The sequence below is a fragment of the Miniopterus schreibersii genome, assembly GCF_964146895.1.
Source record: "Miniopterus schreibersii genome assembly, chromosome: 11".
In the NCBI taxonomy this organism is placed as follows: Eukaryota; Metazoa; Chordata; class Mammalia; order Chiroptera; family Miniopteridae; genus Miniopterus; species Miniopterus schreibersii.
Window position 1 is genome coordinate 4,216,488 of NC_138111.1, and position 27,284 is coordinate 4,243,771.

General features: G+C 59.0%; 1 protein-coding gene across 1 annotated transcript; it reads left to right on the forward strand.

The window, feature by feature from the left end:
- Positions 1 to 13,104: 13,104 nt before the first annotated feature.
- On the forward strand, positions 13,105 to 26,590 carry DBH (dopamine beta-hydroxylase; the record flags this gene model as incomplete). The annotated part of the gene is made up of 12 exons (XM_081151576.1): positions 13,105 to 13,422; positions 15,719 to 15,865; positions 17,143 to 17,400; positions 18,247 to 18,423; positions 19,076 to 19,178; positions 21,913 to 22,079; positions 22,729 to 22,872; positions 23,281 to 23,319; positions 23,961 to 24,020; positions 24,373 to 24,500; positions 24,876 to 25,035; positions 25,976 to 26,590. The coding sequence occupies 12 exons, from the start codon at positions 13,105 to 13,107 to the stop codon at positions 26,105 to 26,107; spliced, it is 1,833 nt and encodes a 610-aa protein (XP_081007702.1). The 3' UTR covers positions 26,108 to 26,590.
- Between the last annotated feature and the right edge of the window lie 694 nt (positions 26,591 to 27,284).

The window sequence follows — 27,284 nt, forward strand, 5'->3', positions numbered from 1 at the left end:
CTCCCTCAGGCCCTCGCTGCCCTTCTTGGTCTCTCCACAGCCTCCTCACAGGGGCGCACTTGGAGGGGGAAGAGATGGGACATGTGACGCTGGCCCAGGCAGCTCCTGGGCCAGGCAGCGGGCACAGGCTCCAGCGGGCTCTCCAGACGAGGGGGGCATCTGGGCATCCATTCAGGGCTTCCCCCGCCTGCAACCTCCGCTCTCACGCCCCATGCCCCCCCCCCCCCGCACCCCCGCTCGGCCCTTACCTTGAACCATGGGATCGGTGCGGGCCCGGCCCGCCGAGGACTTGGGTGCACGTGACGGGGCGGTCGGCGTCGGTCCCGGCAGCAGGCAGCTAGTAACGGCGGCTCATGCCCGGGCCACGGCTGCGGTGACAGCTGGGGCAGGACGGGCGAGGCGGGCGCCGTGGAGGCCCGAGGCCCGCGGGGGCCGACCGTGTGCCCAGGCGGGAGCCCCTGCCAGCTCCGGCCGCGGCTCCAGGCGCCCGCGCTGGCTCCGTGCGAGCGGCACGCGCGCGGCTGCGGCGGGTCCCCGGGCGCGGGGCGCGTGCCGGCGGGAGGCGCGGGAGGCGCGCGCCCGGCGGTCGGGGAGGGCGCGCCACCGCCCGCGCCGCCCTCCGTCGGGGCTGCAGGGAGCTGTCTCTGGTGCTGACGACTCTCCGCGCGGCCGACGCCGCTCGACCTCCCGCGGGGCCGGGCCGGGGCCGGGGCCGGGGCCGGGGCCGGGGCCGGGGCCGGGCGGGGGCCTCACCCGCCAGCGCCTGCGGGGCTCCGGCGGCTCCGCGCTCGCTTTCCAGGCGCTCCCGGGTCCGCAGCGCTGGGATCTGGAGTCAGGCTGAAGCTGCGGCTGCTTATCCACAGTGCGACCTTGGGGCAAGTCCCTCACTCGGCCAGTTTCTGGTTCCCATCGTCCAAACGGGCCGCAGCAGAGCCTGTGAGGTTGGTCTGAGAATGAAATTCCAGGACATCCAGGGGCCTGGCACACAAGGAGGGCTCACGAAGTGCTCGCTTCTGTCATAGCTCGTCCCTGTTGCTCGGTTAGCAACCACAGAGCAAGCACAGAAGGGGCAGAGCTTGTTCCTCTCTGGGCTGGCGGGGTCTGGGGCTTGGTGGCTGGCTGGGGATCACTCGGGACATCAAGGGGAAGGGAGCAGACCTCTTCCTTGGGACCACAAAGCCCAGAGCTGGGACCAGTGGCCCCGAAGTTAAAGGGAAGCACGCTTTGCGCTGGGTACCAGGGAGAGGTTTTTAACACCAGGTCTTTTCACCCGAAAGGATTGATCCAGGACACCAGTGAGTGACCCCTGTTCTACAGACACTTAGGAGGCTGCAGCCACAGGGACCCTGGGCTGAGAAAGATCTGGAATTGAAAAGGTTCTGAGATAGATATGCAAAGTATGAAGAACTGTGCCCGGCCCACTGAACGTGCTCCTGAATATGCGCCTTATTGACCCTAATGTTCTCTCTAAGAAGCTAGATAGACCCTGGGAGGAAGAACCTGTTACTTACCCCCATTCTAAAGCTGAGAATACTGAGGACAGACAAAGGGCATAAAGTGACCTGCTTGGAGTCCATTCCCTCCTTGCAGATGGGCTGAGGGCAGACAGGTAAGCGGCTTGCTCGGAGCCACACCACGGGGCCAGGAGGGTGAGTGTTTGCAAACCAAACAGGCAGATACCAGTGTCCAGCCTGCCTCTCCTGCTGGATCTCCTGGCAAGGGCCACTGCCTAATTTCCCGGAGTTCCTCAAGTCACTTTGACCCTGGAGAGTTTCCTTACAACAAGCCAGGCTGCACCTCACTCCTCTTCCCGAGCGGGCAGAGCTGGCGCCTGTCCCCGTGAGCATCTCTGTCCCTTCCAAGCCGGATAATTAAACGTCACCTGCCTCGTTTCCTAAGGGACTGGTGGAGGGATGGGTGGCTGTGCTTGATTCATCAATTAACTGTGTGCGGTCCCTGCTTCCACCAGGCACTTATCTCGTGATAAACATCACTCATTATGGGCTTAATAAGTTCCAGGCACAAGGCTCGGGGCTTTGCCTGCATTGTCTCATTTAGCCCTCCCAACAAGCCGGTGGGACAGGTGCTGTTGTACCGAGTCTGCAGGGGGACACGTTAGGCTTGGGGCAGCACACCAGACTCGAGTGCTCCTAACACCCTCCTTCCAGATTTTCTACAGTCTCCCCAACCTAGGAAAAAAGATGGAAACATTAATAGAAATTCCATATAAGGGGGGGGGGGGAGCGAAAGCTAGGTGAGAGATGCAGGCCAGCCAATCAGTACCCTAGGCGTCAGCATAGGAATCCTTTAAATCAACATTTTCAGTCAAAATCCCCATTATGACAACTGAGCAACTTCTTTTTTAAAGCTCAGGATGGCTTAGATCCTGGCCAGTGTGTTGCAAGGATTTTCAAGGCGCAGCGGTGCCAACGCCTCCTCACGCAGCGGCTCCAGCCTCTCCGGGCCTGCCGGGCCTGCTCGCACCGTGCCGTGGGATTTCGCAGCTGTGGGTCTGCGCAGCCGGCGGGGCTCTGGGGCTCCGATCCCACGAGGCGCTGGTTTCTCTCCTGTGCTGAGCGGGGACATGGGCTCTTGGCACTTGTGATGTGATCTGAGCCCATTTCACTGAAACCAGGACCAAATATTCCCCCAATGCGTAAGGTAGACACCTTTCCTGTCCTCCCTGTGTAGATGGCAATGGAGGGTGACGTGGCTTAACCTGGGCCACACAGCCAGCAAGGATGTGGCTGCATTGAATGGATTTCATTTGGATAACGATGCCCAGTGGTCACCACCAAACTCCTCTTTGTGTGACCAAATCATGGCCTGATTTTAAGGAAAAATTTCATTTCCAAAAATAAAAATAAAGGGGGCCACTGGTCTGACTTTACAGAAACCCTTCACCCCCAGGTTTCCTTAAATAGCAAGTTCTCTCTCGTGAGCATGCAAAAAAAGGATTGGAGCCACACGTTAGCCAAAAACAAGCCCCGGGGGCGGGGGAGGTGGCATGGCGCCTCCCTGCCAGGCTGCGGCGGCTACTATGTCCCCATCACCAGCAGCCTCCCACAGCGCAGAGCACCATGGGTATAACTCAAATCCAACAGATGGCCCAGTTGGTTGAAAAACCCCAGCACGTTGGAACATGTGTGGCAGTTTACAAGGCTTCATTCTGAAGGAGGGCAGATGGGATGTTGGTGAGATCAGCCCGATGCGTAAAGATAGGACCTTCATGTCCATACATTTCTTGCGGGCAAGTGTGGGTCCCCTGTAGGGAGGGACCATGTTTCTCTCTAGGGCTCCACAGCTCCATACACACACAGTGACCTGAAAATAATCCTGGTGATTGTGGGGACCACTACCTTCTCATCACAGCCACACACCACACACGGTCACACATGCACTCGGGGGAGTGACGTGGGATCTTGGGAGTGAGGGTTTGGACCCAGCCGCTGTTTCTGGCCCAGGTGCCCTCTGCAGAGTGCAGAGGAGCAGAGAGCTCCCCGAGCGCGTGCAGATTTTGCCAGGAGGTGCAGAATAACTGCCAGGGCCCTTCCAGCTCTCTTCCTGGGAGCCCCAGGAGGGGGTTGAGCTCACCATCTCCAGACAGGTCCGAGCAGCACTGGGCCATCTGCTTACAGCCGAGACGAGCCGACCCCGGGGGCCCCTTCGGGCCTTGGATGCCCCTGAGATTTCAGAAGGGGCAGCGACAGCCAGCGGGAGTGGGCGCCCCGTTCCGTGGCCTCGGTTTCAGCCACCCGCCTGGTGGATCTCGGAACCGAAGGACTTGAGTGTCCGGAGTTCTCTCCCCAAACAGCGCTGGGCCCAATGACTAGCACCTGCTTGCGGAACTTGCCCGCACCTTCAGGCAATGAATAAATTAACCTTTGTTACGTGAATCGTTTCTGTTCCTGAGGGGTCCTGCCGTGGATTGAAAGAGGCCTGTGGCGACTCTGCCCAACCCCAGATTATCCCTCTAGGTCAAGCCCACTTAAAGAACAGTGGAATTAAACATATATATATATATATCACGAGACTGGCCATGCGTGACATTGCAATTATTGTGTGACGGCTCTGCGGTGTGTACTCACATCCTAGATCAAGGGATTTTGGATTGGGTGTCTTTTGGACGTGACTAGAATAACAAGGCATTAAAGTGTGTGTGTGTGAGGGGGGAGATTAGGCAACAGTGTGCGAGGGGACGGGAGTGGGCGGGCGTGTGGGGCGTGCATGTGAGTGTTCGGGTGCACACGTGGTGTGTGGGGTGTTTCCATTGCCCTGGTTTGAAAAGACAGCTTCGTCTGTTTGAATAGAAATTACTGCTGGCTTTTAATTACTGCAACATTTTAAAACGTTGTGACAGCAAGCTTGATAAGCTCATTCTTTAGGGCTCTTCGAGGCTGACGGGCGAGGAGGGGATGGTGCCGAGTGAGGTGCTTGGGATCAGTTAAGGGTCCCTCAGGGCCCCTTCTGCGCTTCACAGTTCCTCCCACCAAGTCCTGCCGGGCTGGGGGAGGGGGGATGGGGGGGCTCTGGCGGGTTCGCCAGGACAAATCCATTTTGGGATTTATTTCTTCAGAGAAGCGTTAACAAGAGCCCTCATGATCTGATCTTCACTTCCCACGGCTTGAGCAGATCCCAGCCTGCAGTCATTCATTCATCCCTTCACTCCTGCGCCACGCGCTGTGGGTGCAGAGGCAAGGCCCCCATTACGCGGGAGCTCAGAGGTGGGCGAGGTTTCCAAGGGTCCCCTGAGTGGGGGAGCTGGCCCCAGGACTCTGCGCCCCGTGGCTAACATCTCTTGTGTGCTTTTTACCCTCACGCTCTCCTGACAGCCAAGTGAGCCGAGAACCACTCTTACGGTGCCCATTTTACAGTAAAGAAGCTGAGACTTGGGGAAAGTGAATGGCTTGCCTGATTCTGCACCAAAGGCCACTCCCAGCATGTCCTGGGCGTGGCTGTCAGTCTGTCCTGCTGAAAAATAGGGGATAGAAACGAGAGGGTGCTTATTTGGGGGGTGGGAACCCAAAATTGACGCGATCTCCCCGCAGCCAGTCTGCTTCTGTTAGCACGGACTTTGGAGGACGCCGGATCCGTTCGTTTCAATAGAAAGGATGAAGCTGGGTTGCCCCGTGACCGACACCTGCAAACATCATGACGTGACATTAGATGCCCGTGAGGTTGGGCCCTCTTGCTATCTCAGGACAGTCTGTGAGATGCCCTGGGCAGCTCCACCACTCAAGTTCCTATAGCATGTGACCGTCTCTGGGGCACAAAGACCGAAAGCGTGGACTTGGCCTTCGCTGTCCTGTAAGAATTGGCCCCTGCCACCTGCCCCACTGCCCTGGCGGATCTGGACTGGGGCGGGAAGGAGGGAGGGCATGGGAGAGGCAGAGGGGAAATGGCAGACCAAGGATGGGACAGGTCACAGATGGAGGGGTGCAGATGGTGCGGGGAGCCAAGGGTCTCTCCTGCCCTGGCCTTGCGGCTGCCTCCCCCACCAATCAGGGTGGCCTGGGTGGCCTAAAGAGTGTCACCAGTGGGTCTATGCTCCAGCCAAGGAGCCCTGCTGCCCCACGCAGTCTCCACGGGCGCAGTGGGGGGAGATCACAGCTGTTCCTGCTCCGCCAGGGCTCTCCGTTCCCCCCTCCCTGCCCGGCCCCGCCACCCAGCCCCGGTGCGGTTTCCTCACGGCCCAGACTCTCGGGCGCTGTCTGCTCAGCCGGCCCCTCCGCCGCCCGCCTGCCTGCGCCGAATGGAAGACCCACGAGGGCAGGGCTCTGCCTCTCGTTCTCTGCCGTCTCCCTGCGGCAGCTGCAGCTGCCGTTCGTTGAATGGACGGGACTTTCTCATGAGAAAGCATTTTCCTGAGGCTCTGCGCCGGTCCTAGATATTCAGCCACCCGGACTCAGGGTGGCCAGAAGCCAAGCGTCCTTCTGCTCCTGATGCCCCACTCCGAGGCGCCTGGCCATTGTAATTTCTCCTGTGGAACTGATGAAGAAACTGAGGCAGTGAGTGGCATGTAACTGGCCAGGATGCTGAGTTAATGAGCTGCCTGGGGTGACTCCTGGCCCAGAGCCCCCGTGGCCACCACAGGCTTCCCAGATGGAAAGGGCAGAGTCGGGTTGAGCCTGTCTTCCTTGGGGATGCTGGGACCATAGCGAGACCCCTAAGCAGAGCCTGCTCCTCACCCCCCAGTCCATCCCACACGAATCCGGAGCTCCCACACAGCCAGATGCCGGCGAGCCCTCCCCTGCAGGAAGCCCTAGCTGCTCCTCTTCACCACCCAGAGGCCAACCTTAGCCGTCAGTGCAGGCCGACCCCCCCTCCCCCCCCAGGCCTTCAGCCCAGCCACACGCCAGGCCTGGCCCTTCCCGAGCTCACTATTCACTTTCACGCCTCACTGCCTTTGCATGTGCTGGCCCAAGATGCCCTTTCTACCAGAGATACCCCTTCTATCCGTCACTATCTGACAAACTCCCATGCACCCTACAAGGCCCAGCTTGAATGTTGCAGCATCCAGGAGCCCAGGAGGGCTCTAAGTTGTTATCTCTTCTGTGCTCACATAGCACATCGATTAAAATACTAACATCACCTTTTCTGCAATTGTTTAACTCTGAGCTTGAGCACCTGACGCCCAGGTGCTAAGTCTGACTGACTCATTGAGTGAGCACCTACTGTGCACAGTGATGGGTGCTGAGGTGCAGGGGTGCACAGCCTTGCCCTCTCAGAACTGATGATCCGGTGGGTCAGCTGCTACCTCCCAGCCTGCCCCCCACCCCTCCCTGGTGCTTCCCATCACTTTGCCCTTTAAGGCGGGTTCCGTGCGGAGCGCGTGGCCTGATCGTCCAGCTCACGGATTTGCTCCTCGGATGTCTCCTTTCTGCTTTTCAGCCTATTTTAAATTTCCAAGCTCTCTAATTAGTTCTTTTATATCAAACCCCATTCTTGCCTCACGAACATGATAACCCCTCTTATTTCCCTAAAGATAGTAATTATAGCTATTTTAGAGTCTCCTGCTGTTGGCTCAGTCAGTCCCCGGGTGTCGGAGTTTCTGTTCCTGAGAAGACGGCTCTGCTCCGGGCTGCTTTCCCTCCCTCCCCGGCCATGCGGCAGGTGCCTGTCTTCCATCGAGGTCAGCTGTTCCCCAGGCAGTGTCTGGTGTGGTGACCAGTCTCTGCTTTATGCTCAGGACTCAGGGGCTCTCTACCGGCCAGCACAGAGGGGGTGGGGTGGGAGGGGGGTGAGGAGGGGGGTGAGTGGTCAAGTCGCTGATTCTGAAGCCGCAGCGCAAGGCCCCACCCCGCCCATCGCCGCCCACCCACCTGATCTGCCTCGGTGGCTCTGGTCCTGGGGGCCTGCAGCTGCTTCTGCACAGTCTTCTCTGAGAACCTTCCAGAACGTGGTTTCCTCTCATTTTGTTTCTTTGTATCTTTTTGTGATTCCTACAGAATTCTGTTCCCCTGAAAAGGACTGTTTTTCATTTTTTAAACCAATTCTGTTATGAATTATTTTTCCCCCAAAATTTTTTTTCTGACACTTGCTAGGATTCGGGGGGGAAAGTACTCTTCCCTTCCCATGTTACAATGATCTCAGTGTTATTGAGCTTGGTGGCCCTGGATGCCCACCAAGCCCCTCTCCAGGGCGGGTGGGGCCTCGGCAGGCCTGCGCACCGGGCACCAGCGGCCATGCGTTTGGGATGGTCTTTGGACCAAGACTAAAATTTGGGTCTTTTTGGCGTCCCGAGCCCACACAGCAGAAAGAGTCCAAATGCTGAAGCCACAGAAGTAACTGATAAGCGAGGGGTGGTAATGTCGATTCCCCCACGGTCACATGGCTTGGCTGGAGGTGCCATCAAGGTGCATCCTGAAGCGCCTGTCTGTCCAATGCGGGGAAGGTGGTTTGTTTAAGGTTAAAAAGCCCTCTTGTCATGCTGAGTTAGGGAGGATCTCAGCCCCAGGAGGAGGGGTAATAACATCAACCAGACCAGGCCAGGCAAGGAGATTGACACCAGGGACACCGCGAGAATGGGCCTGGAACCCTCAGCAGTGACCACACAGTGACCATAGCATCCTACCATCCTGGAAGGCTGCAAACGTGGGCCCATTGTTCAGGCTTGAAGCAGGCCTTTGGCAGTGTCGCTGCACAGAGCCAGCCCGACCAAGACGTCCTGTCTAGATATTGAGTGAGTGCCACTCAGAAAGATGCCCCATCCGCTCCCGCCCCAGCTCATGCCACCTCCTCACCTCCTACGTGTGGCAGATGGCCTCTGTCCCAGGCAGTTTAATTCGCCTCTTCCCCAGCACGGTATTGGGCGAGTCTCTCTATAACTTGATCAGCAGGGGGGACAATTGGATCAGGGTGTACAGATCGCCGCTCCCCTCTTACTCCGTGAATGTCAGAGGCCCCAGGCATGGAGACCTGCTCGTCTCCAAAGTCTCGTCTTTGCAAAGCAGATGGCGAGCCCTGCGCTTTATTGGATTTGTGTGTATGGATGTGACGCATCCCATTGTAGCTGGAGGGCGCTGCCTGGTCCAATAGCGAATGTGGCCCTTCGACGAGCAGGTTTGTTCCAGGGAGGCAGCCTCTCCAGCGGGGAACAGCCCAAGGCGACGTGTCCTCGTGATGAGGCCGTTTGCATTTGGACGTGACCTCACCGGACGGCTTTGGCTCCACAGGGGTTTGTCCCAAAGAATCATGGGTGCGAGTGTGCAAGGATAGACGTCACACCCCTGCCACCACCCGTTGAAATTAAAAAGCAAACAACCCAAATATTTACCACTAGGGAGCTGGTTAATAAATTAGCGCATGTACAGCGGATATGGAGAGTCATCCGAGCAGAGGGGTGGCGCTGGCGGTGCAGAAGGTCAGGGCGCGTCCACGGGGTGTGGAAAGGCTGGCGGGCGAGCGGGAACAGCGGGCATGTGACACAGTCGGGGCCCCTCCAGGCATCAGACACAGAAGTACCACGGGGTCCAGCAACTCCGCGTCCGTGTACAAACCCCAAGGAGTTGAAAACAGGGACTCGAGCAGGTATTTGTACATCAGCGTTCATAGCAGCATAGTTACCATAGCCAGTGCCCGTCGCAGATGGACAGTAACCCAAACGTGGCCATTGGCACAGGCAATGACTCGGCCCCGAAAAGGAAGGAAGTCCTCAGTATGCTTAAAAATGGTTAATTTGGTAAATTTTGTTAGGTAATAAACATAACAAAATAACAAATGATAAATAATGAACATAGTTAATTTTTTTTTTAAATAGTGAAAATAAATTCTGAAAGTCTATGCCCTGAGCAGTTAATAGCGGTTGTATTTGAGGTTGGGATTCCAGGGACTTTTAGTTTCCGTGTCACACACTTCAGCCGACTGAGTGTGGTGCGGTCCCAGCGTGCAGCCCACCAAGGCAGGTGGCAGATGATGGAACAAGGTATGGAGGGTAAGTAATGTGCCCCTGGTCTTTCCATCTGTGTCACCCTCACAGGGGCAAGAACCATGTTCCTGCTGGTGACAATGATGTAAATGTCAAGGGACAGCACGCCCCTGACTGTGCCCCCGGCACTCTCAGATGCAGACACAGCTGTTCTGTGTCATGGGTCAGATGGCACTGGGCACCCAGGCCAGGAGGGAGCTGTGCCAGCATCTTGGATCTGATTTTCAAATCCACCAGCCCCGAAGTGGGCCAGGCTGGTCCCACCCAGCCCAGGACCCTGTGACATGCCCCCACTCTTTAAGCTTCAGTCCAGAAAAGCTGACTTGGGCCCTGAGCTAAGGGCTGTTCCCACCCCCTCTCACTGACCCCTTCCTTCAGAAGAGACTGAGGCTGTGCCCAGTCCCCTGCCATCAATGACAGTTGAGGCTTTGCAGCCTGGCCACTCTGTGTGATGCAGAGGTAAACTGGCTGGGTGCTCCAGGGTCCTGCCAGAGCCCTGAGTCTGCTGTGGTGTGCTTCCATGGGGGTGTCACTCCCAAGCCCCAAATACCAGCCCCCCTGGGGTCAGAGACCTCTCATGCTTGGCACAGAGCTCTGATGCCAGTGGGGGCTCTGGCCCAGCAGCCAGGAAGGGAGTCAGTGGGGGGAGGAGCTGAGATGGCCTCGGGTGCTCTGGGCACTTGAGTGCCCTCCCCTCCCTCAGTGTCCTGGGCCTCGGGTGTGTGTTCCTAATCTCAGGGCCACCTGCATTTCTGAGCAGACACAGGGCAGTGGGTGTGACGTCATCCTCAGGGGAGAACCTACCCGCTCAGGTGGGGAGATGATCTGACCAGGGAGGTGGTTTCTTAGACCTTCACGTCACAGTCAGCATGCTCAGGATGAGGGAGGGACGGGACGGAGCTGCCCGAGCTCCTCAGGGGGACGTGTCACCTGGAGGAGGGTCATCTTTCGTGCTTCCATGGGCTGGATGCTTGATTTTTGCCACCACAAGAGCACCCGTGGTCGCAGGGGAGCTGTCCAGCTCAGGTCACCAAGGGGCTCCCATCCCCTCCAACTTGCTGCAAACCGGGGGGCTGGGGATCCGTGGAGCTGGCCTCACGTGGCAGAGGCGATGGGTTTACAGTGGGCAAAGGAAGACAGCACCAGAAAGACGTGGAAAAGCAAAGGGCTTATTAAAATGCTGCAATCAGTTCCGAATGAGGTCAGCCGTCGGAGGAGAGTCAGGCACTGAGCAGTGAACAGTCTTCAGTTCCTGACAGGTGGCAGTGGCGCACCGGGTGACGCCCCAGCCCACCCCACACCCACCTTTGCAGGGCAACCAGCACCAGAACAGAGCTGGGGGAGGGGGGGGCAGAGCACCCCGCCTGAGGGCTCACAAGGAGGAGGCCGGCTCAGCACCCCGTTGTACAGAGGACACCCGGGGGGGGGGGGACAGCTGAGCGCTGAAAGGCCGGCGCCTGGTTCAGAGCCGGCCAGCAGGGCAGCAGCTCCGCCCGGCCGAGCCTCACTGGCTCTTCCCGTCCTCCGAGCGCCCGCTCCTCCCGACCCCCGAGAATGTCCCTGCCCTCGGAGCCTCCGAGCGCAGCCTCTCCCCGGCCCCGGCTGAGAGCCCCCGGGCCGCAGGCCCACTGCTCGACCTCCCTGAGGCATCGTCTCCTGTGTCTGAGATGGTGACAGACCCGGGGCCCCAGGCCAGTGCGGGTGACGCGGCACAGAGCACGTGGAGGGCTGGGTGTTGCCCTACCTCCCACCTCCTGCTAATTACTAGTCCTCCGTAATTATTATTTCTGAAATCAGCTGAATCCGTTTGTCAAATGTGGGAGGAAGGCCGGTGTGCAGCCTGCTTCTGAGCCAAAGGAGGTCTTTGAATCCTGTTAAAAACACATGCGTGTCCCTGACGCTCTGCCGGTTACTGAGAACCCCCCAGGCCTCCCGCCCCCGCTCTCCGAGTGGCTTGATCCCCCTCATCCAGAGAGGAGCAGAGGCCGGAGGTGCACTCGGCCCGAGGCCAGGGGGCTGGGGCTGGCACCGCACCCCAGGGCTCCGGGCCCCAATCCCAGGCCCCAATCCCAGGCCCTGGCTCCCAGGCCTCGCCGCCTCACTCCCCAGAACAGCTGGGCTGCAGGGAGCCAGCGGGTAAGCTCCAGGTGGGGCTAGAGCTGGGTGGGAAAGTGCATCTCCGAGGGTGCCCAGCCAGGACCCAGCAGGGTTCGAACCTAGAGCACTGACACCCTGGGCAATTCATGATGGGGGCTGTAGGGTCTCACGAGCCCACAGGGGCAACTGGGGCTTGTTCTGCCTGCCTTCAAGCCGGAGCTACCTGGGAAGGCTCACCAGGAGCCAGTCACCCACTTCTAGTCTGCTGGATTTTGTCACCATGTGTGCCAGGAGCATAGGCACCCACCCAAGGGAGGGGGGAGACAGGAAGGGAAGGAGGAAGGAAGGAAGGAAGGAAGGAAGGAAGGAAGGAAGGAAGGAAGGAAGGGAGGGAGGGAGGGAGGGAGGGAGGGAGGGAGGGAGGGAGGGAGGGAGGGAGGGAGGGAGGAAGGAAGGGAGGGAGGGAGGGAGGGAGGGAGGGAGGGAGGGAGGGAGGGAGTTGGGTGCCTGAAGGGAGGGGGCTGAATTCAGAGCAGGAGGTAATCAGAGAGAACTTCCTGGAAGTGGCAGCACGTGTTGAGCCCTCTCTGCACAGAGAAGGATGGGAGTGAGCTGAGTGCGATGAGACTTGACACTCGAGGCTCTCAGGGCTGTAAGACCCGAAGGGTCTGTGGGAAGGCCCTGTGGTGTGTGGAGAAACTGTACAATGGGCCAGCTGGCCTGGGAGGGCTCAAATTCAGGCTGGGTGCACTCTTGGCTAGAGGATGTCAAGGGTTTGGGAGCTTTGGGTAAGGGAAGCAGGCTGTCCCTCCCACTCCGTTCCACAATCTGTCCCCCTCCAGCAAGGTGCTCTACACTTCAGCCCTTAGCAAAGCATCACCAAGTGTACTGCCCAGAAATGCCCCCCGCAGTCTCCCCGCCGGTGCTGCACCCATGCCACCTGCCCCTGCCCCCCAGCACTGTACCCACTCCTTCTGGAGCAGCTGTGGCGCCAGCTGGAGCCTGTGGGGGAACAGAGAGGAACAGCAGGCCATGGAGAGAGTGTCTAAACACAGGGCCTATTTGGGGAGCAGCTTGTATTTTTAGTTTGAAATTGGTCCCTCCAGCATTGTAGAAATGGCTCACCGGGCCAGGCCCACAGCAGCATGCTCTCATTACTCACTAGTCACCTTGGAGATAGCCTTGGGGTCTCAGTTTGCCCATCCATGAATGGGATGGAACGGGCCCCATCCCATTGGCCGGAGGGGGACAGGATGGGACAGCCGGCCTGGTGGTCAGCCAGGTGCCTGGCCGGAGGGCTGCAGGGAGGTGCTGCTTTCTGACAGCTCTTCCGAGATAGTTCAGAGGGAGCGCACTCAGTCAGTCCGCTTCAATTCCCGCTGATGATATCCATGTGGCATTAGTGCCAATTAGGAGAGCAAGGGAGGCAAAGCGTTTGGCCTGGGGCAGGAGCTGGTAGGAGGGTCACCAGGACAATTCAATTCCCCACCAGACAAATGTGATTACTGCTGCAGCTTGGGCCCACCCCCCAGAGGGCCAGGACATAAATGGCCAGGTGGGGCGGCCAAGCTCACCCAGCCATGCAGGTCCCCAGCCCCAGCGTGCGCGAGGCTGCCTCCATGTACGGCACAGCGGTGGCCGTCTTCTTGGTCATCCTGGTGGCCGCACTGCAGGGCTCGGCACCCCCCGAGAGCACCTTCCCCTACCACATTCCCCTGGACCCCGAGGGGTCCCTGGAGCTTTCCTGGAACGTCAGCTACGCGCAGGAGACCATCCACTTCCAGCTCCTGGTGCGGGAGCCCAAGGCTGGGGTCCTGTTTGGGATGTCGGACCGCGGTGAGCTGGAGAACGCTGACCTGGTCGTGCTCTGGACTAATTGGGGCAGTGCCTATTTTGGGGTAAGTCTTTCCTCCGCCCTGGGCCTGCCCCTACCTGCCCCTGAGCTGGCCTCCCTCCTACACTCCCCCTCCTCAACCCTGTGTCCCAAGCTTGCCAATTTGAGGACAAAACGAGAAATAGATGCCCCCCATGGCCCTTGACTGCACACCCCAGACAATGGGCCCTCACGTGCCCAAGGAGCATGGCCACATAGGAAGGACACACACACCACATAAATGCACATGACTCTACCACCCCACCCTGTGAGCGCAGACCCCACACTCTCCACTCTCACAAACACCTTCCAGGACACCCACGCCCTCCCACTCGGGCCTAGTGGTCGTACATGACCAAGCATAGTGCCTGGCATGCATGCCCAGCCCAGGACGGGGCACTGGCAGGCCTAGTTTTGCACCTGTAGGTAAACAAAGAGGGTACAGACCACACAGGTGTGGGGCAGGCCCATGGGGCTGAGCTCTTGACTCCTTGCTGTCAAAATTCACCCCACTCTCGCTGTAAAGGGTGGAGAGAGGGGGGAATTTCTTTTTAAACTAGAGCCACTTTGGGCCTCCACAGATTGAAGGGAGGTCTGGGGCTGGGGGCCCAGCACCTGTCCTGAGCCGCCCTCCTCCCCAGATGGGCTGGCCACCAGGGTCTCTTGGAGCACAAACCCCCCTTTCCACCAAAACAGACCCAGGAAAATTAAACATTTTTAAAGTTAGAGGGCACTTTCTTTATTTGTGAACAGAGGGGCTTTTACTTCATTAAGTGGGGCAACCTGGCAGGGGCGCCGAGTCAGGAGAGGTGAGCGTGACCTGGGCAGCAGCCCCGACTCCTGGCCTCTGTCCTCATCAGAAGAAATCACTCTCCACTTTGGGTTTTTGTGAGTTGACGTGAGCTGCCAATGGCTGATGTTTATGGAACCTGACTGCTCCATTCAATCCCCATGACAACTCTGAAGGAGGGTGTGTTGCCTGGTTCCTAGGTGAGGACAGTCGTTGCAGGAGCTGCTTGGGGCCACCCAGGTAGGATGGGCCAGAGCCGCCCGGTTGGGGCAGCTCTGGCACCTGGGCTGCCCTGCCTCCCACACCTAAGGATGTTCAGTAGCTCAGGGGGTCACGACCAAGAAAGACGTGGGGGAGCCCCTGTTGGAGCAGCTGACCCAGGAGTACTATCTACACCCCCCCCAGAGCTGTTCCCGGCTGCCAAGTGAGCCAGGACCTCACCCTCCTGCACTACAAGATTAATTTGCACAACAAATTCCTATGCAAACAAATGTCAGCCTTGTTTTTCCTCCTTCAGCAATATGTTCAACAAATACATTCTAGATTCCCAGCCCAAGCATTACAACTGAACTTTCTGCCGCCGTTTAAAATTAGTCCCTCTGCAAGCCAGCAGTGGGCCCAGCAGGAGCTGCGCGGTGGCACTTTTCTCTGGGGAACATTTTTGCAAAATCTTGTGCAGGTTTATTTTTTCTCAAGGAAATGAAGAAAACATTGAGCCCTGGAAGCAGGGCTTTAAAAAAGTCCTCAGGCCAAGGACCTGTGGTGTTCCTTAACAGAACAGAGGTCTGCTCTTTGGGGAAGGCGTTTCCCTCCCTGCTGCACCCCCAGGGGGACTTCTTTCCCTGTGGCCTGGAGGCCCCGGTGCAAGGGAAGCAACTGTGGGTGGGGGAGGGCAGGGTCAGCCAGATCTGCTTAGCATCCTGGGAGAATGCAGTAGGTCTCTTTCCTCCCTGGGCCTCAGTTTACCCTCTCCAAGCAAGGGTAGGACCTGGGCAAGGGGAGCAAGATGCCTGTGGTTCAGTGTTTAAGGCAGTGCTCACTCTCAGGGGTGTAGGAGGGCAGGACTGGCACTGGGGCTGAGTGCACCTTAAGCACCATGCCTGGTTTCTCTCACCTGCCCAGGACAGCCCCTCTCCCTGTCTCCCCTCTCCAAGCTCCATGTGCCATCATGGCTCCTCCCTCCGCAGACCAACGGGAGCAGTATTTGTCTAAGGTCCGGTTCCCAACCATGGCACATTCTCAGCAAGTCAGATTCCTGGTCCCGCCCAGAGGCCTGGGACTCTGCAAGGCTGACCAGCCCTGGAATCCCAAGCTGGCCTTTGGAGCCCTGTTTCAAGGCTGCAGAGGAAGTGAGACGGGTTTGTGCTGTCTCCAGGCAGACACAGAAAGTGGGAGTGAGCCACTCGTCCCGACCAGAACCCCCGGATCCACAGGGCCACTGTGTCCTAGGGAGCTGTGCTGTGGGCAGCAACCCTGTGCTCTGGCCCTCTGGCTCGGCTCTGGTGCTCCAGGCCTGATCATGTCTCTGCAGGATGCCTGGAGTGACCAGAAGGGACAGATTCACCTGGACGCCCAGCAGGATTACCAGCTGCTGGAGGCACAGAGGACCCCAGAGGGCCTGTCCCTGCTCATCAAGAGGCCTTTTAGCACCTGTGACCCCCAGGATTACCTCATCGAGGTGGGTGGTAGCCGAGCCCAGGACACTGTGGGCTGCAGGGAGCACTCTTGCATCCCGGGGCAGTGTCTCCAGAGAGAAAGCCAAGGAGGGACACTATGGACAGCTGGGTGAGGACAGGCAGTTGGGGAGATCTTGTCTGCTGTCAGCCTCTGGTCCTGCAAGAAAGGCTCTTGTTGTCACACAGATGACATGTTTCTAGACAAGGGTCCTGCCCCAAAGCCTCTCATACGAAGACCGGAGTGACCTTGCTCCTGATGGTTTCCTCCTCCGGGCCCATTGCCTCCAGGTGGAATTCTGGAAAGAGCCCAGGAGAACGGGTTTCCCAGCCTGGCCTCGTTGCCAACCAGCTCTGAGGCTCAGGGCAGGCCCCCTCCTCCTCTGGGCCTGCTCACCTGTCTGTGAGCACAGGGGGCACCCGGGTGACCTGTAAGGTCCCACCAGCCCTGCCTGGAAGTTCGCAGCCGCAACAGATCCAAAAAACCATAGGCCTCTGGTGCTGCTCCACCTTGTCCTTGGAGACAAGATCCGTTTAACCTTTCGGTGCACTTCGATACTGCCATCTTGTGTGACCTTTATGGTGTGGCAGTGACAGGGGCTGGCAGTGTGCCAGAGGAGGAAACCGAGGCCAGGCAGGGGAAGAACAAGCCCAGAGGCTGGGGGGGGCGGGGGGGGGGGGCTAGCTGGCGTCGGAAGAGGTGTCCTCGGAGCAGGTTGTCTGAGGCGTCCTGGCCCCCCTTCCCTGAGGACGCGGCCAGGGCCGGCAGGGGACCCTCTCTGAGAACTGTGCGGGGGCTGGCCCAGGGGCCAGTGCGCTCAGCTCGGGGCCTCCAGGCTGGGTGTGCGGAGCCTCCTGCCTGCTGCTGAGTCACCTCCGCAGAGAGCAGCTTACGGCCTCCCAGGTGTATGTGGCCATGAAGTCAGGGAGCAATTAACCGCCACCACATATATAAACACAGGACACCCACCGGTGCCCAAAGGACCACGTTAGGCATTTCCCGCACCACATCCCACACCTGGATGTGGGTTTACGTTCACGGCAGCACATGAGAAAGCCAGCCCCAGCCCCTGCCTCCTGAGTCTGCCTGCGACCTCTAGCTCAGCAGTGACTAGAACATTCTATGTCCACACTGTCCAACATAAGTGGGGCTGGTGGCAGCCTTATTGGTCATGCCACCTGCCAGGAGAGGGAGGGCAGGGACCTGGCATTCCCCGGGTTGCCAAGGAGCCCTGCTCTGGGGGTCCGAGTGGGCAAGCGCAGGGCCCTGTCTCGGCTGCAGGACGGAACCGTCCACTTGGTGTACGGGATCCTGGAGCAGCCGGTCTCGTCGCTGGAGGCCATCAACACCTCAGGCCTGCAGACGGGGCTGCAGAGAGTACAGCTGCTGAAGCCCAACATCTCCATCCCGGCCCTGCCCTCAGACATGCGCACCATGGAGATCCATGCCCCCGACGTCCTGATCCCCGGCCAGGAGACCACGTACTGGTGCTACATGACTGAGCTTCCCGAGGGCTTCCCCCGGCACCACATTGTCATGGTATGTGGGGGCCTGCAGACAGCAGCCTCTGTCCTGGGGAGCTGTCCGGGGTCCCGGCTGACCAGGCGTCCTGTGATGGCCTGCACCCTGGGCACCCCCGACCTTCCTGCAGCCACAAGCATGGTCTGATCCCGTCACCCTGCTCACTCCCCGCCTCCCAGGGCCTCTGTGCCGCAGCTTCCCAGCCTGGACCAAGGCAACGGATACCTTGAATTCTGCGTCTTCCCCTGGGACTAGAATTGCTGTCTATCATCTGTCAGGCCACCTCCCCCTTCATTCAGAAGCAGCTTAACTCAGAACGCAATTGCTCTAAACACCCATCCAGAGACAGGACAGTAATGACAATGGCTGCTGAATGTCCAAGGCCCCACCCCATCCCCACGGTAGCACCCCCTGAGCACCGGTATTACCATCCCTGCTCCCAGGAGAGGAAGTGAAGCCCAGAGAGGCCACGTGAGTGCCCAAAGTCACCCAGCAGGAAGTGGCCGCTGGGCTCAGAGCTGCGCTTGGTCCCCGGGCTCCGGCTCAGCCTCAGGCAGCCTTTGTGTCCTTGCTCAGCTTCTGCCACATTCACTCAAGGACAGCTACTTTCCTGTCCCCTCCTTATCAGGAAATGGCTCGCCTGGGTCTTCATTTCCTTTGCTCTGTAGCTCTTCACGGGCTTTCTGCAGATTCTGCCTGGTTCCAGGTTGGTGGCTCCACCCTCAAACCCTTGAGCCCCAGAAACACCCCTGGAAATCACCTGGCTCGACCCTCCCATTTTACAGATGGGCAAGCCAAGGCTCCTGCAGGGGAGCCGCTGGGCCAGTGGGGTGACCAGACTCCGTGTCCCCTCCACCCCCGCAGTACGAGCCCATCGTCACCAAGGGCAACGAGGCCCTGGTGCACCACATGGAGGTGTTCCAGTGCGCAGCGGAGTTCGAGAGCTTCCCCCAGTTCAGCGGGCCCTGCGACTCCAAGATGAAGCCCGAGCGCCTCAACTACTGCCGCCACGTGCTGGCCGCCTGGGCCCTGGGCGCCAAGGTGAGTCACCCCTGGGCCGCCTCGGGTGTGAGGGTCCCCAGGCCTCCACACGTCTGGGTCCCCTACTTCTCTGAGAGGCCCCGAGAAGGGGGCACCGCAGGCCACTCATGAGGCCGCCAGAGAGGGCCCACACCCCAAATACCCCCAGTTCTCCGTACGTTGCCTACATTCCACCGCTCCTTTAAGCCATGGAGACTTTTTCCAGCCTTGGTTATTTTTCTGTAAAAATGCAAAAGCCCCACGAGTCATGTTCTTCGTGGTGCTGACTGGACGTGGAGGGGTTTGTGCACAGGGTGGCCCCGGGCCAGCTGGCGGCCGGCCTGTCGTAGCCCCCCTGGGCTGCGTCTGAGGGGCTTTCTGCAGCTTCCTCCATGTCCAGAGGAGGCCGGGCGGGGGCGTGGGCAGTAGGCTGACCGGGGGCACCAGCACCCCTGCTCCCCCACCCCACGTTCAGGAATATCCGTGCGCGCTGGTCACGAGGCGCCCGTCAGTGGGGGAGCGTGGTTCCAATCCAGCTGCCCCCCACCCACCCACTGCGGCTCAGGCGCCAACAGCTGTGTGGGTTTGCCACCTGGGACGCCCCTCGACACCCTGTCTTCTGCGGGGCTTCGGAACCTGAACACCTGACACCCCTCCCTCCTGCTCCCTGCAGGCCTTTTACTACCCAGAAGAAGCTGGCCTTGCTTTCGGGGGCCCCGGGTCCTCCAGGTTCCTCCGCCTGGAAGTTCACTACCACAACCCGCTGAAGATACAAGGTAGGGAGCCCCGAGCACTGTTTCTCCAGGGCCCGCCTCCGCCCTCCCTTCAGAAACCCTCCCACTCGGCCCTGTCGAGTCAGGAAGAGAATTGGGGACTCTGTTCAGCACTGGACTCCCCCTAAAGTCTAGCCCCTTGTTATGACCCATTGGGCATGGGTCCCTCTCATGTCTCTCATTCACTATCCATCTCCTGTGACCCCAGTGGGCTCCCCGGGGCAGGGTCCTCCCAGGCTGGCTCAGGACCAGGGACATGGCATTGTCCCAGGTACCAGCCCCTGGGAAAGGCAGGTAGAAGTTTCTGTGTACCCATTTTGCAGATGAGGAAATTAAGGCCCAGAATGAAGGGACCCCACGGGGACCACAAAGTGAGTAGAAATTCTCAGAGCCTGGAAGTCTGGCTCTGGACTGTTTCCATGGTCTCTGTCACACAGCCTGCAATGACTGGGCCTGCCCTTGAACTGAGCCAGGCTGGTCTGACTCCAAACCTGTAAGGAGTCTGTGAGATGTTATGTTAGTCTGAGTGAAAGCAGACAGTCGGGGGGGGGGGGGGGGCTGCTGCTGGATTACCCTGAGCCTGAAGGTGGACAACCAGAGTCAGTCTGTAGGATAGGGATGCCAATTGATAACCGTATCAGAAACTGAAACTATTTTCCTCTGTTTCACCAGCATCTTCCACCGTAAGTAGACACACAACCTTCCTCCTCTCTCTCTCTTTTTTTTTATTTAAAAAAAAAAAATGACACTTACTTCACTTGTGTAAGTGAGGGATAGAAATAGCATGAGAGATATAATTATCAGCTCCAGGCTGGGTCCTAGCCCGTCCCCCCCTAGCTGCGTGACCCTGGGTGGGTGACCATCACCCTGCCACATTTGCTCACCTCCCATGGCCCTACTGAGGCTGAAAAAGCTCATATGCGTAACATTCCCCCGTGGACGTGGGCACTGGGCCGCAGTGACTTTCTTCCTGGCAGCATAGCCGACTCTCCCGCCGCGGGAATTATCTACAGCTCACACAGAGAAGGGTATAAGTCAGCTCGGGCCTTAGCATGAGACAGGATTTACTGCTCATTTAAAACCTGAAAGCAGATGGGTTTCTGAAAACTCCTTAAGCGTCAGGGAAGCCTGTCTCTCCCTGATTATCTGGTTGTATTTATGGATCCTTTACCAAATATAAGGATGCTCCTGTCACTCCACAAATCTGGAGGTGGGCTGCTTTTCCATAAATATCAAAATTCCATGATTATTTCATTATTTAATCCCCGCTGGAATGGGAGCCAATTGCATCTCCCTTTTTATTATTACCCTCTGATGCAACTGCCCAGAGAGATACCGGCTGAGTTTGGACATTGCAGGGTGGGGGCATGAAGTGGGGAGGGGGGAGGCAGAGGCAGGGGTAGATGTTCTTGGCTTCACCTCCAAGCAAATGAGTAGGGAGCCACCAGACTCCCCAACAAAGCCCTAGGCTCCAATCCCAGCTCGGCCACTTTTGAGACCTGGGATCTTGGGCAGGGTCCTCAGATCAGGCTCCAAGCTTCAGTTTCCACGTCTGTAAATTGGGGACAATGATTCATGGGTCCCCTGGGCTCCCCACCCATCTCCCAGCTCTCCTATGCATTCCGTGGGTCATCCAGCCCCCTTCTTTTCTCCCATGGGACCCTCCCAATGCTCCGTCCTGAAGTACTCAGCACCTCATCACTGACCAAGTCCAGGCAGGGGGAGGGCAGGACAGGAGAAAGGCTGCTGGAGGCCACATGGTCATGTGGCTGTGCCTGTGGGTGGCAGCGTCCCTGGGCCTCTCACCCTCACCTTCATGTGACCACTGGAAAGCTGCCCAGGGAGCTTTATGGACACAGCAATTAGCAACTTCAAGAAGAGCTGGCAGGTGTGGCTGGACCATGCTGGATAGAAGCACCCAATTCTCCTTAGGAAGAGGCCCTTGACTTTGAGCTGAGGCCCAGAGAGGGGCAGTGACTTGCCTGAGAGCACCCAGCACACTGTTGACCAAGTGGGGCCCTGGACCTTGTGCGAGCCAGGGGGCTGCACCCTTAATGTCACCTAGCTCCAGGGTCCAGGCAGCTGCTGAGGTTTTCCCTGAGGCATTGCTCAGTAGACGCCCCGGATCTGCCTCCATCCTGGAGGGCAGTAGCCACAAAAATGAGGCGCCTTAACATTCCTTGTCCACTGCGACAGACAGGGGCTCTTTCCCTTCCCATTTTGATGAGGGCCGAGCTCGGCTGCTCCAAGAGATGGTCTGAGGACAGGGTCCTATGGACTCCTCTTTGCCCAAACCGCGCCGACAGGCCGTCCTGCAGGCTGTTTCCAGCCTGGGTTCCTTTAAACGTGGAGGAAGATCATCGAAGCCTTTGCAAAGCTGTCTGAGGGGTCTAGAGCTCCCCAAATCCACTGCATGCATCTCATCACGTCTGACTCCATGGCACAGTTTCGTTACCTGCCTTTGTCAAGCCTCCCCGAGCCTTTGGCTTAGACCCCACAGCAACAGTGGCTCTTTCTTTCCACATGGGCATTGCAAAGTGTGAGTTCCCGGAGTCTTGTGATGCCAGTGACGGCGTGCCCGCCTCCTGGTGCAAACAGGTGTGGGGACAAAGGCACACACTGCAGGCGGGAGCAGGGGTGGAGTGACCTGGCTCCTCCTGCCTGAGGGCAGCTGGGGGTCAGTCTGCCTGGGGGAAGGGGAGAAGGCCTTTGCTCACCGCCCCCCACCTCCTCCTAGGCCGGCGGGACTCCTCTGGCATCCGCCTGTACTACACGCCCACCCTTCGGCCCTTCGACGCGGGGATCATGGAGCTGGGCCTGGTGTACACGCCTGTGATGGCCATTCCCCCGCAGGAGACCGCATTCGTCCTCACTGGCTACTGCACAGACAAGTGCACCCAGCTGGTGAGTGGCTGGGCCTGGCGCCGCCCTGGTTCCCCGGCTGAGGTCCTGCAGGTGGTGGCGAACGGACAGCTTGGTGGCTGTGATTCCTTCACCCTAACCCCCTGCAGCTTCCCCACGGCCCCTCTCACCTCCGTGTGCAAAGGAGCGTCCCGCAGGCTGGTCAGCACGTGCACCTCCCTCTCCAGCAACAACCAGGCACCCACTTAGTCAGCACTGCAGGCCAGTCCTTCCAGGCCTTGCATTTAAAAATATGCATTTATTCCACGAGTAAGCTGGACGAGCATTCACCACTAAAACACACGCAGGCAAAGCAGCTCAGGATAAGGCTCCCAGCTCCAGCACCCCTCCCTTCTCCCCGAGGTAGCCAGTTAGTGGCTCTTGTGCCTTCCAGACTTCTACGTACTTTGCCATGCCCTCACATGTGTTTAAAAATGAGCACATTGAATAGTAAACCTGTGTCCTGGGACTTGCCTTTTAACCACTACCTAGCATGGCACAGCCTGGTCTCCACTGTGGACTTCACAGGGGCGAACCAGGTGGGGCCAGCGAGCTGCCCAGGCCACAAAATGCCAGGAAGCCCGGTTCTCAGGGCCCTGCAAGGGCCGTGCGAAGGCAGGTCAGCACTTAGACCTGCCGCCCTACCCTGCAGGCCCTGCCTCCTTTGGGGATACACATCTTCGCTTCTCAGCTCCACACGCACCTGACAGGGAGAAAGGTGGCCACCGTCCTGGCCCGGGGTGGCCGAGAGAGGGTCATTGTGAACAAGGATGGCCACTACAGCCCTCACTTCCAGGTAGGGCCCCACCCGCCCCACCCAGCCTGTTTGACCGTCTCTCTCCCAACAGCCTTAGGAACACCCCCACCCTGGGGTTCCTTGTCCTGGGCCAGGCCCAGACACCTGGCGGGGTGCATAGCGCCAGCCCTCCCCGTGGGATTTAATCTAAGGGAGGGACTCATGGTGGGTTCTGAAGTGTGGCCGATTGTGGAGTCGGGGGACCCAGGCAGCCCAGTGGTAGCACCTGTCTTGGGACCCCCCTTCTTGTTCTAATCCCTCCTGGCAGAAGCCAAACTGGGCCAGTCCTGGCTTCCCCCAAGGGGCTGGGAGAGACTTATACTCCCAGAGGGCCCGGGAGGTGGCTGGAGCTGGGTCTGCAGTTCTCTGAAGTCCCCCTTCTCCCCCCCCCCCCCCCCGCCTGCCCAGGAGATCCGAATGTTAAAGAAGGTGGTCTCCGTCTTCCCGGTAAGTGCCTGGCCAGGGCCACAGAGGCCAGGAAGGGTGTGCAGTCTCTGGAGGGGAGAGGCTAGGAGGGGTATGCAGTTCCTGGAGGGGAGAGACAGACAGCAATGGGGGTGAAGTGCAAAGGTGTTTCCCACGTCCATGCAGGGCAGGGGCTGGGCTGTCCCATGGTGAGACTCACTGGGACCTCACAGAGAGGCCTCAGAGGGGTCGGGACAGATGGTACTTGGGGTGACATGACTCTGTGCCCCTAATTAGCTGACCACAAAGCATGAGGGCTGTAGAGGGAGCTGAGGGCGTGGAAGGCCCAGTGGGGCTTCTGAGCTTGCAGGAGAGCCCCAGGCCATATGGGACTTGTCCAAGTTCACTGAAGGCTGTGACATGGCCAACCAGTCTGCACAACCACCAGTGGCCTGCCTGTGGCCTGTGTACTAATGGACCACAGAAACTAAAGAGTCATCACTCTCTGGGAACACTCAGCTTGTGTCATTCACCTGTGGGGACACAGGGGCCACTGATGACTCCTCAGTAATGGATTGATGACCACACTTGCTATGGCTCAGTCACACGTGAGAACAGTCCTGGAGCACCTGTTACCCCATGGGGGTAGGTGCTGAGGGGCGCCTGTTGGTTTGGCTCCTCAGGGAGATGTGCTGATCACTTCCTGTACATACAACACGGGAGACAGGAAGCTGGCCACCGTGGTAAGTCACCCTGACTTCTCCCCGACACCCGGCCCCGGAGCACGTGCGACCTGGGGCTTCCAATTCGGGACTGTCTACACTTTCAAAGGGACCTCTTTTTCCTCACGTAGGGTGTAGGCTGCTGGAGGGCAGCAGTGTCCCTCCCTCATTCATTCCATAAACAGTGTGGCTGGAGAGAGAGCAGAGATCCACTTGGCACCATTGGATGGATGGATGGATGGATGGATGGATGGATGGATGGATGGATGGATGGATGAATGAATGAATGCACTGATCAGTTGGAAATGCTGAAAGCAGGCACTGGCATCTGAAAGTGAGGGGCCAGTGCTGACAGCCCCTTTTCGCCCCGCAGGGGGGCTTCAGCATCCTGGAGGAGATGTGTGTCAACTACGTGCACTACTACCCGCAGACGCAGCTGGAGCTGTGCAAGAGTGCCGTGGACCCCGGCTTCCTGCAGAAGTACTTCCACCTTGTGAACAGGTGATGGCTCCCTGGGGTGGCCGGAGAACCCCGGCAGAAGCCCCAGCCCTGTCAGGGGCGGTGGAAGTGAAGGATCCAGGCTAGGTCCTCAGAGCAGGGTGGGCACACCTGTGGCAACCACACCTCCGCCCTCCCTTGAGGAGCCTGTGGGAGGCGTCACCGGTGGATCCCCGCGCTCCTTTCCTGCTGAGTCCCGACTTGGCCTGAGAAACACCCTCAACCCAGCCCGTCCACGGTGGCGCGAGAGATGAAGCCTGTGAGCGTCGCTGGCGTGGAGGCAGGGCCAAGGCAGCCTGTGGGAGGCCCAGGCAGGCAGCCCCGCTGGGCTCCCCTCCCGTCTGCACACCCCGACGGGGCGCTCCTTCCCACCTGCAGGTTCAATAGCGAGGAGGTCTGCACCTGCCCACAGGCCTCCGTCCCCGAGCAGTTTGCCTCTGTTCCCTGGAACTCCTTCAACCGAGACACGCTCAAGGCCCTGTACGACTTCGCCCCCATCTCCATGCACTGCAACAAGTCCTCGGCGGTCCGCTTCCAGGTACACCCCCCGGTGGGAGTGTTGGGGTGCACGCTGGTCCACCCTCAGCCAGCAGCAAGTCCTGTAGCTGCCTATGGATACCTCTGTGTCCACATCAGCCTCAGGCCCCCGGAGACTCTATCGTGGGGTGACAGGGCTCCCTTCCAAGGAGCTGGCAAGAAGCACTCACACAAAACTATTAGAGAAATCAGGTGGTGACAGGCGGAGCCCAGACAGACAGACAGCCTGCGGAGGGAGAAACCTGCAGAGGGAGAAACTGATAGCACCCACATGGGCATGGAGGCTCCCCTCTCCTGGGCGACATCACATCACCACATCACGGGACTAATCTTGGTGGTGTGAGCAGGGCGCCAGCAACCTCCCCCGGAGCCTAAAAATAAAGGGAGGGGGCGGGGCAGGTGAGAAGCGGAACAGTCTGAAGCTGGGAGCTGGTTTCGCCTCCTCATATGAGACCCACTGGGGTTCAAAGGCGGCTCATTTATCCCCAGGGCTGAGTTAGTCAAGGGAACGCTCTGCAGATGCCAGAGGCAGATTTCTTGAGCGCATCCGGGAGCTGGATTAATTGCTAACTGAGACATCCCAGCCACAAGGGAAAGGCCTAGGCTGCCTCGCGGAGAGCAGTGGGGTGGATGGAGGAGCACCATGGGGTTTGTTGCAGCCTGTAGGGGAGGAGCGGCTAACACCAGCCTGCACCCAGGGGCTCTGATTGCCTCGTTTGGGTGGGCACTGAAGTGAGGGTGGGCAGGGCGGTGGGAGGCCAGGGTGACTTCCAGGTGAGGACCTCCAAGTAGCCACCAGGGGTGGGGGAAGAGGAGTTTGTTTTGGGACAAGGTGAGTTTGAGGGCAAGAACCCAGGAGGTGGTTGGGAAAAGTGGCTGGGGAGATGGTGTCCCGTTTCACCCCTCCAGCCTCAGTTTACCCTGAGGTCCCTTCATTGCAGGGTGAATGGGATCTGCAGCCCCTGCCGGAGATCATCTCTGAGCTGGAAGAGCCCGCCCCTCGGTGCCCAGCCAGGCCTGGTCAGAGCCCCATGGGCCCCACTGCGGTCAACATTGGTGGGGGCAAAGGTTGAGTGGCAGGCCATCTCCTCGCTCCCCCTCTATGCTATCCCTGCGGGCTCATGACAGCTCTGTGCACCCCCCACTCTGTGAAGACCCCCATAAAACAGCTCAGTGTGCCCAGGATGAAGGGGCTGGACTATGTCCCTGCCTGAGACCACGGCTCATTCCAGCATTCTTCCCCTTGCATGGCTGAGAGGCTCCCCTGAGAGCTCCCTGTTGACCCACCAGGACTGGACACACGAAGGCCCCCTCGCCCAGCTGGCGGTCTAGAGTCCAGTGCCCTGAAAGCCCTGCCCACATCTCTGGGAGTGACCAGTCCTCCTGGGACATGAGCCATGCCTGACTGTGGGGCAGACTCACCCCATGCAGCCCCACATCCCCAGCCCCGCTGGTGGCGATTCGTGCTAGTGTGCCAGGTGCGAGTGCTACTTAAACGCCTCCCTGCTGAGTGGCGCTCCCATCACAGTGGGCGGCTTCCTGCCCACGGAGGCAGGACAAGCCATTTAGCTAGTTAGAGACTCGCCTGGGAAATTGCTCCATTTCATGGTAAATAGATATTTTCGCCCACCTAAAGGAAACCCTCACAGCAACTCACCACCACCAAAGACAAGACGGTGAAGATCCAGGCGAGGATCTGGGCGCCAGCTCCTTGGGGAAATGGGACAAGGAGCCCCGGGTTCCTCTCCCCTCAGATAAGAGCCCAGCCTCTGGAATCAGACCTGCCTTAGAAGCCCATTGGCCTCTTAGTGAGGGTGTAACGTGGGCAGACCATGTCACCTCCCTGCCCCTCAGTTTTCTGATCTGTGAAATGGGGCCAATGCTCTGCCGGTTAATGAGACAATAAAGCTCACACAGGGCGGCCTTGCTCCCACCGGAGAAAGCCTTGGCTGAGCTCCTTCCCATGTGGGCACCGGGCCCGGGGGAGCTGGAACAAGCCTCGCTTCCCTGCCCGCCTCCGCCTTCCTCCCCAAGGAGCCGCCTCCCATTTAAGGCCAAGTTCAGCTCTTGGTTTCTGTGGGGAGTAACTGATTAGTCTCTGTTCAGCCAGTTCAGCAAAACACTGCGCGGCCTCTGGGGGAAAGAGGGGCGATGGACGGGCCTTGGAGCCCCTGCCTACACCACAGCAGGCGGCAGCTGAGCGCCGCTTCATCACACAGCAAGGGCGGCTCTGCGCTGCGCCGCATAAAT